General features: G+C 53.9%; 1 protein-coding gene across 1 annotated transcript in view; it reads left to right on the forward strand.

The window, feature by feature from the left end:
* BCAM (basal cell adhesion molecule (Lutheran blood group)) overlaps nucleotides 1-8,690 on the forward strand; it is a 47,075-nt gene that overhangs the window by 32,939 nt on the left and 5,446 nt on the right. Inside the window, exons 2-9 of the mRNA XM_029913769.1 lie at nucleotides 2,972-3,099; nucleotides 3,559-3,775; nucleotides 4,375-4,445; nucleotides 4,674-4,770; nucleotides 5,144-5,326; nucleotides 7,785-7,909; nucleotides 8,088-8,244; nucleotides 8,509-8,624. Of these exons, the coding sequence (XP_029769629.1) occupies nucleotides 2,972-3,099; nucleotides 3,559-3,775; nucleotides 4,375-4,445; nucleotides 4,674-4,770; nucleotides 5,144-5,326; nucleotides 7,785-7,909; nucleotides 8,088-8,244; nucleotides 8,509-8,624 (1,094 nt within the window). The remainder of the gene's footprint in view (nucleotides 1-2,971; nucleotides 3,100-3,558; nucleotides 3,776-4,374; nucleotides 4,446-4,673; nucleotides 4,771-5,143; nucleotides 5,327-7,784; nucleotides 7,910-8,087; nucleotides 8,245-8,508; nucleotides 8,625-8,690) is intronic.

Genomic DNA, 8,690 nt, shown 5'->3' on the forward strand with positions numbered 1-8,690 from the left:
GAAAAGCTGGCGGCACTCCTGCTGGGACCTCAGTCTTGTGACTCAAACTTCCCCTGATGAAGCTTAAGCAGAATCAGGACCCAAGGATCTTTCATACAATTTCATGTCGTCTTGGACACGTTGGGATTTCCGTGCAGAACAAAAGGGAATCAGGATGACTTTGAAGGAGTCTATCACCGGTTCTTAGCTAAACGAATTAACATAAGGCCATATTTCAGAAGATGGAGAAAGCTTCTGGGTGGAGGCTGTTCTAGGTTTGATTTTGACAAATAGTGAGGAACTGGTTGAGAATTTGAAAGTGGAAGGCAGCTTGTGTGAAAGTGATCATGAAATGGTAGAGTTCATGATTCAAAGGAATGGTAGGAGGGAGAACAGCACAATAAAGACAATGGATTGCAAGAAGGCAGACGTTAGCAAACTCAGGGAGTTGGTAGGTAAAATCCCATGGGAAGCAAGTCTAAGGGGAGAAACAATTGAAGACAGTTGGCAGTTTTTCAAAGAGACATTATTAAGGGCACAAGAGCAAACTATCCCACTGCGTAGGAAAGACAGGAAGCATGGCAAGAGATCACCCTGGCTTAACCAGGAGATCTTCAATGATCTAAAACTCAAAAAAGAGTCCTACAAAAAGTGGAAACTCGGTCAAATTACAAAGGATGAATATAAACAAATAACACAAGTCTGTAGGGACAAAATTAGAAAAGCCAAGGCACAAAACGAGATCAAACTAGCTAGAGACATAAAAGAAAACATTCTACAAATACATTAGAAGCAAGAGGAAGATCAAGGACAGAGTAGTTCCGTTACTCAATGAGGGGGGAAAGACAGTATCTCTACTTCCACAACAGTAACAGAAAATGTGGAAATGGCAGAGGTGCTGAATGACTTCTTTGTTTTGGTTTTCACCAAGAAGGTTGGCGGCGATTGGACGTCTAACATAGTGAATGTCAGTGAAAATGAGGTAGGATCAGAGTCTAAAATAGGGAAAGAACAAGTCAAAAATTACTCAGACAAGCTAGATGTCTTCAAGTCACCAGGGCCTGATGAAATGCATCCTAGAATACTCAAGGAGCTGACTGAGGAGATAGCTGAGCCATTAGCGATTATCTTTGAAAAGTCATGGAAGACGAGAGAGATTCCAGAAGACTGGAAAATCTAGTGCCCATTTATAAAAAGGGAAATAAGGACAACCTGGGGAATTACAGACCAGTCAGCTTAACTTCTGTACCCGGAAAGATAATGGAGCAAATAATTAAGCAATCAATTTGCAAACATCTAGAAGATAATGAGGTGATAAATAACAGTCAGGATGGAGTTGTCAAGAACAAATCGTATCAAACCAATCTGATAGCTTCCTTTGACAGGGTAACAAGCCTTGTAGATGGGGGGAAGTGGTAGATGTGGTATATCTTGACTTTAGTAAGGCTTTTGATACTGTCTCGCATGACCTGCTCATAAACAAACTAGGGAAATACAACCTAGATGGAGCTACTATAAGGTGGGTGCATAACTAGCTGGAAAACCGTTCCCAGAGAGTAGTTAGCAGTGGTTTGCAGTCATGCTGGAGGGGCATAATGAGTGGGGTCCCATAGGGATCGGTTCTGGGTCCGGTTCTGTTCAATATCTTCATCAATGATTTAGATAACGGCATAGAGATACACTTATAAAGTTGGCGGACAATACCAAGCTGGGAGGGGTTGCAAGTGCTTTGGAGGATAGGATTAAAATTCAAAATGATCTGGGCAAACCAGAGAAATGGTCTGAAGTAAATAGGATGAAATTCAATAAGGACAAATGCAAAGTGCTCCACTTAGGAAGGAACAACCAGTTGCACACGTACAAAATGGGAAATGATTGCCTAGGAAGCAGTACGGCAGAAAGGGATCTGGGGGTCATAGTGGACTACAAGCTAAATATGAGTCAACAGTGTAACGCTGTTGCAAAAAAAGGAAACATCATTCTGGGATGTATTAACAGGAATGTTGTAAGCAAGACTCAAGCAGTAATTCTTCCGCTCCACTCCATGCTGATTAGGCCTCAACTGGAGTATTGTGTCCAGTTCTGGGCGCCACATTTCAGGAAAGATGTGGACAAATTGGAGAAAGTTCAGAGAAGAGGAACAAAAATGATTAAAGGTCTAGAAAACATGACCTATGAGGGAAGATTGAAACAATTGGGTTTGTTTAGTCTGCAGAAGAGAAGCCTGAGAGGGGACATGATAACGGTTTTCAAGTACATAAAAGGTTGTTACAAGGAGGAGGGAGAAAAATTGTTCTTCTTAACCGCTGAGGACAGGACAAGAATCAATGGGCTTAAATTGCAGCAAGGATGGTTTAGGTTGGACATTAGGAAAAACTTCCTAACTGTCAGGGTGGTTAAGCACTGGAATAAATTGTGGAAACTCCATCATTGGGAATTTTTAAGAGCAGCTTACACAAAAACACAAACATTATCTCCCCACATGTCTTCAGTGGGTTATTTACTTTGCAGGATGTTTAACCCTTTTTAGCCATGCGTCATACCCCCCACTCCCTTCACACCTCCCTTCTCTCCCCTTAGCCCCCCACTCCCTACACACCTCCCTTTGCCCCCCTTTACCCTCCTTCACCCCCTAACTCCCCCTACACACCTCCCTTCGCCCCCCTTAACCTCCCACTTCCTCTGCCCCTGCTCCCTCCTCTCACCCCATTCCCCCCATTCCTCCCGCCCCTCACCCATCCCCCAGCTCCTGAGATCTGCAGAGCTCCGGGGGCAGGACTGTGAGGGACGGAAGGGGGTGTGAGGATACCAAGCCATAGGGGTGTTATTGGTTCTCTGGGACCGGAGGAGGGGGATAAGGAGCCATGGGGAGGGGTGTTGGCCCGGGGGTGGGAGGGGCCATATTGGGCCAGAGGGAGCATCCAGGGGTGCTCTTGGCCCTGTGGGAACTATGGGCCCCGTCTCACTCGTCGTCCCCCATCCTGCCCCCCAGGCTGCCTGGCCGTGGTGCAGATCTCAGTGCCAGCGCAGGTCGAGGTGCTGCTGGGATCCCCAGTCACCATCCCCTGCACGCACAGTATCACCGGGTCGCCTGATGCCCGCCTGGTGGAATGGTTCATCGTGAGTATCCTGGCACGTGCGTGCGAGTGGCGGGGGGAGTGTGACTCGGGGGGAGGCTGTCATGGGGGGCTGGTGTGAATCCTCGCTCGGGGGGGCAAGGGGGGAGGGGTACATGTGTCTCGCTGTACATGGTGGGGGTTGTGCTACTGCCTGGGGGGCCTGTGGGTGTGAATCCAATTGTGCTCAAAGGGGGTGTGAGAATCCTATGGTGGGTGGGAATGGATGTGACATGAGTGCGGGGACGAATCCTGTGTGTGTGTATGAGAGGGGGCTGCAAAGGGGGTGTCCCATACATGCATGTGCGAGGGAGGTGTTGGGGGTGAATCCCACACATGTGTGTGCAAAGGAGAGTATTGAGGGTGACTCTCTCACACATGTATGCGAGGAGGGGGCGTTGGGGTGAATCCCACACATGCTTGTGCAAGGGGGGAGTCACTAACTCTGTTCCCCTCCCCCCAGACGGACCGGGACGGGGAGCGGCGGCGTGTGGCTTACAGTGAGGGGGGCCGCGGGGGGGTGGACCAGGGCACCGAGTACTCAGACCGTGTCAAAATGGAGCCCGATCTCAGCCTGGTCCTGCTGAAGGCCGACGTGAGCGACGAGCGGGCCTTCTCCTGCCAGGTGACAGCGGGGGCCGCAGGCAGCGCCGAGGGGGTGGCCCAGCTCCGGGTGTACGGTGAGAGACCCCCCCCCATGTGCCCTGCGCCCCCCAGCTTCCCCTCCCAGGCTGGCGGTAGACACCCTCCCCCTGCTGGCCCTGCACCTCCTTCGCTGCCCCCACACCTCTAATCTTCCCCCTTCCTTGTGACTGGGCCCCCTTCCCTCAGCCCCCCACTCCATCCCAGCCAGCCTCTCCCCCTCGTGCGAGACCCCTGCTCGCTAGGTGGGGCTGGCTCCATGGATGCAGCTGCCTCTGGCCGAGCTTGCTGAGGCAGGCCCACTCGCTTGTGTGTGGGTGCAGGGACACGGCTGCTACAGGGAATGGGCCTTGCACGCCAGCCCCTCACACGTCCACCTGCATGTGTGACCCTGCGGCCCAGGCTGCTCGTGCCTCCATGGGGCAGGAGTCGATTGACCCTCGCCCTGCAGCCCCCTCCCCGGCAGGGTTCTGTGGTGCACGTGGGCCTTTGCACACACGCCCACTCCCTGAACCTGTTTTCCTCCCCCTCCCCCCGGGCACTCTGGGCCTAGCCTGGTCCGGCCTGGTTCTGTGCAGCAGCCTGGCCCGGCGTGGTTCGGTTCTGTTTTCACGCTCGCTCGCTCTCCTCCCCGCAGAACCCCCCGAGCCCCCGGAGCTCACAGCTAACCCCGGGATCCTGTCCGTGATGGAGCGGTCGGCGTCAGAGGTGAGGCGACCCAGCGGACAGGGTGGTGCCAAGCTGGGGGAGCGGGGGCCCTTCCCTGGGTGGGGGTCGGGTCCCACAGTTCATTAGGGTCACTCAGACCCAGCACTCTGGAACTGGGGTCCCCAGCCCCTGGCACCTCCCTCTGAGCGGGGGCACTGTGCAGGGACCCCCGCTCCCCCAGCTGTGGGAGGGGCTGTGCTGGGAGTGATGTTGTGTGTCTGTGCCCAGATCGCCACCTGCAGCAGCCGGAACGCCAACCCCGCCCCCACCATCAGCTGGTTCAAGGATGGGGCCCGCCTGGAAGCCCCCACTGAACGCAATGACGGTAACAGAGACAACTTTCCCCCCGCCCCCGCCCCCCCCCCCCCCCGCCCCCCCTCCCCCCCCCCCGCCCCCATGCCGGCCCCCGCCCCCCCCTGTCCCCCCCCCCCCCATGCTGACCCCTGTGTTCTTGCCCCCCACCGCCCTGACCTTTGCGCTCCCTGCCCCACGCCGACCCCTGTGCTCCCGTATCCCCCTCGCCCTGACCTCTGCGTTCCTTGCCCCACGCTGACCCCTGTGCTCTCGTCCCCCCCGCCCTGCGCTGACCCCTGTGTTCTCGGCCTCCCCCCCACACTGACCCCTGTGCGCTCTGTGCTGTGTTCTCGTCCCCCCACCCCATGCTGACCCCCGTCCTGACCCCTCTGCTCTCCCCCCAGACATGTACGTGGTGTCTCGCTCCGTGAAGGAGGCCTCAGGGCTGCAGTCTGTGTCCAGCACCCTCTATCTGCGCCCCAGCAAGGCCGACAAGGATGCCCAGTTCCAGTGCCTGGTCCAGTACCCGCTGCCCCAGGGGCAGGTGGGCAACACCACCTCAGAGCGCTTCCACCTCGTGCTGCACTGTGAGTAACCCTCGCACCCCCGGGACACTGGCAGTACTGAGTGCGCCGGCACGGGTATGGCATGTGCACGAGGATGCTAGCCTTGCACGAGTGTGTTTGTGTGCACACGCAGGGACACTAGGCTTGCATGGGCACTAACCCTGACACACACACCAAGACTGGAAACCTCCCCCAGCCTTGCACAGCCATGTGCAGGGACACAGACCTTGCACACGCTTGTGCGCAGAAGCACCAGTTCAGCCAGTACCGTCTGTGAGACATTCAGCCTGACATAGTGCTATGAATGCAGCCCTGGCCTGCAGTCTCTCCACTCACATGCATGCCATTGGCTCTTCCTGGTGTATGTGCATGATGGGGCTCTTGTGCAAAAGCCTTTGCACAAGCATCTTGCACCTGCTGCACAGAAACAGGGGAATAATTTAAGAACACCTTACGCGATGCCCAAAAACCACAATTCCACAACTGAGGAAGAAAGCTGTGCTGGTTAAAAAAACAATCTTGTTTAGAGGGGAAATGAAAGGCAGCTATAAAATTTATATATAAAAGTATAAATGGAAGAAAGGGGACATTGATAGGAATGAATATAAATCAGAAGTTAGGAATTGTAGAAAATTGATAGGGGAAGTGAAGGGATGCTAGGAGACATCTGTGGCCAGCAGAGTTAAGGACAATTATGAGTTTTAAAAAATGTATTAGGAACAAACTAATCCTGACAATGGTATTGGTCTGTTCCTATATGGAAATGGTAGAATGATCACTAATAATGCAGAAAACACAGACGTGCGCAGTAGATATTTCTGCTCTGTATTTGGGGATAAAACAGATTATACCTTATCACATGGTAATAACATTCTTTCCATTCCACTAGTATCTCTGAAGGATGTTAAACAAAAACTACTAAGGTTAGACCTTTCAAGTCAGCAGAACCAGATAAGTCTCATCCCAGAGTTTAAAGGAGCTGCTGTTAATGTTGATTTTCAATAAGTCTGGAGCCTCGGGGAAGTTCCAAAAGACTGGAAGAAAGAAAAGGTTGTGCCAGTTTTTAAAAAGGGTAAACAGGATGATCCAGGTAGTTATAGGCCTGACAGCCTGACCTTGATCCTGGGCAAGATAACAGAGCAGCTGATAGAGGACTCGATTAACAAGGAATTAAAGGAGGGTGATGTAGTTAATATGAATCATCAGGGGTCTATGGAATATAGATCCTGTCAAGCTAACTTGGTATCTGTTTTTGATGAGATTACAAGTCCGATTGCTCAAGATAACAGTGTTGATGTGATGGACTTAGACTTCTGTAAGGATTTTGGCTTGGTACCACAGGACGTTCTGATTACAAATCTAGAAAGATAGAAAATGAACATAGCGCACATTAGCTGGATTAAAAACTGGCTAACTGATCGATCACAAAACGTAACTAAATGGGGAATTGTCCTTGAGCTGGTGGGTTTCCAGTGAGGCCTGCAGAGGTCTGTTCTTGGCCCTGCGCTATTTCACATTTTTATCAGTGACCTGGAAGAAAACAAAATCCTGCCAGATAAAGTTTGCGGATGACACACAAATTGGGGGAGTGGTAAATACTGAAGAGGACGGGTCACTGAGTCAGAGAAATCCAGCTCACTCGGTAAGCTGGGCGCCAGCAAACAATATACATTTAACTACGGCGAAATGTCAGTGCACACATCTGGGAATCTCGGCCATCCTTATGGGAGGGTGCTGGGAAGCAACGACTCTGAAAAAGGTTTTGGGGGCGGATAAGCAGCTGAACGCGAGCTCCCGGTGTGAAGCTGTGGCCAAAAGAGCTCCTGCAATCCTGGGAGGCGTAAACAGGAAACCGCCAGTAGGAGTAGAGAGGTTATTTTCCCTCTAACCACTGCTGGGATCCTGGGTCCAGGAAGATGTTGGTCGATTGGAGGGAGTCAGAGAAGAGCCAGAGAACGATGAAACAAAGGGTCAGAAAACCTGCCTTGTAGTGATTGCCTCAGAAGGCGAAGGGGTGACGTGATCCCAGTCCAAGTCTCTACCTGGGGAACAAATATTTGCTAGCGGGCTCTTCAGTTGGGCAGGGGAAGGTCTGACACGCCCCAGCGGCTGGAAGCTGCAGCTAGACAAATTCAGACAGAAATGTGCAGAGTTCAGGATTGAACAACCTACCGGGGCTGTGGTGGATTCTCTGTCACGGCTGATTTTTAAACCAAGACAGGCTGTTTCCTGGGAACTCAGCCACAGGAACAATTTGGGGGCAGGTCTCTGGCCCGCACTATGCCGGGGGTCAGACCAGATGGTCACAGGGGCCCCTTCTGGCCTCGGGGTCTGTGAAAGAGGCTATTGCATGTGCAGAAACGCTTCCTTGCTTGTACTCGGTCACACACTCGCACTCCTGCTGCTGCCCCGTAACCCCCCACTCCCCCACTTGGGGTAGGGGTGTTAACTCATGACCTTTGACCCCCCTTGTCCCAAGATTTCACGGAGAACGTGGAGTTCCTGCTGGAGTCTCCCCTGGTGATCAAGGAGGGGGACGACGTGCGGCTGCGGTGCCGGGGGGATGGGCAGCCCGAGCCGGAGTACATCTTCTACCGGGTGCAGGTACTGGTGGTGCCCAGCCTCGGACGGGGGATACCGGGCTGCCCAGGCCCCAGGGGTGGGAGATACCAGGTTTCCCCGGGCAGCTGAGCCCTGTGGGAGTGGAGGGGGTGCCCGAGCCCATGGGGCTGAGCCCAGGGAGGGATACCGGACTGCCCTGAACACCTCCCCATCCCCCCAGGCCTCCGAGGCCGTGGAACTGGCCACCAAGCAGGACGGGGTCCTGACCCTGCCCAGCGTTTCCAGGGCCAACAGCGGGACCTACCGGTGCCAGGTGCTGGACTTTGACAGCCCCCCCGAGGTGCAGCTGGAGAAGGAGGTGATCATCCACGTCAACTGTGAGTGCCCCAGGGGCTGCTGGGAGATACGCCCTCCCCTCCTCTCCCCCCCACCGCCACTGTGAGTGCCCCAGGGGCTGCTGGGAGATACAGTTGACATGGGGGGGGTTGGTGTGAGTGCCCCAGGGAGTGAGAGGGAAGGGGTGGCATGAATGCCCCAGGGAGCTGGCTTGCGATGCTCACACAGGGAAGGGAGGGGGTATGCTTTGAGGAGCTTTCTGCAATACAGCTTAGTGCATCCCTGCCCCTCTCTCCCCCCAACAGACCTGGACCCCCTGACCCTGCACCCAGGCAGACGAGTGACAGTGCCCCTGGGTGGAGACGTCACACTCACCTGCTCCGGACAGGGCTCCCAGCCCCCCAAACTGGCGTGGAGGAAGGTGAGATCCACCGGGGCTCGACTAGGTATCGGCAGGCCCTACAGGGGGGCCTGTTTATACAAGGAC

The sequence above is a fragment of the Terrapene carolina genome, unplaced genomic scaffold, assembly GCF_002925995.2.
Source record: "Terrapene carolina triunguis isolate 2854851 unplaced genomic scaffold, T_m_triunguis-2.0 Scaffold898, whole genome shotgun sequence".
Lineage (NCBI taxonomy): Eukaryota > Metazoa > Chordata > Testudines > Emydidae > Terrapene > Terrapene triunguis.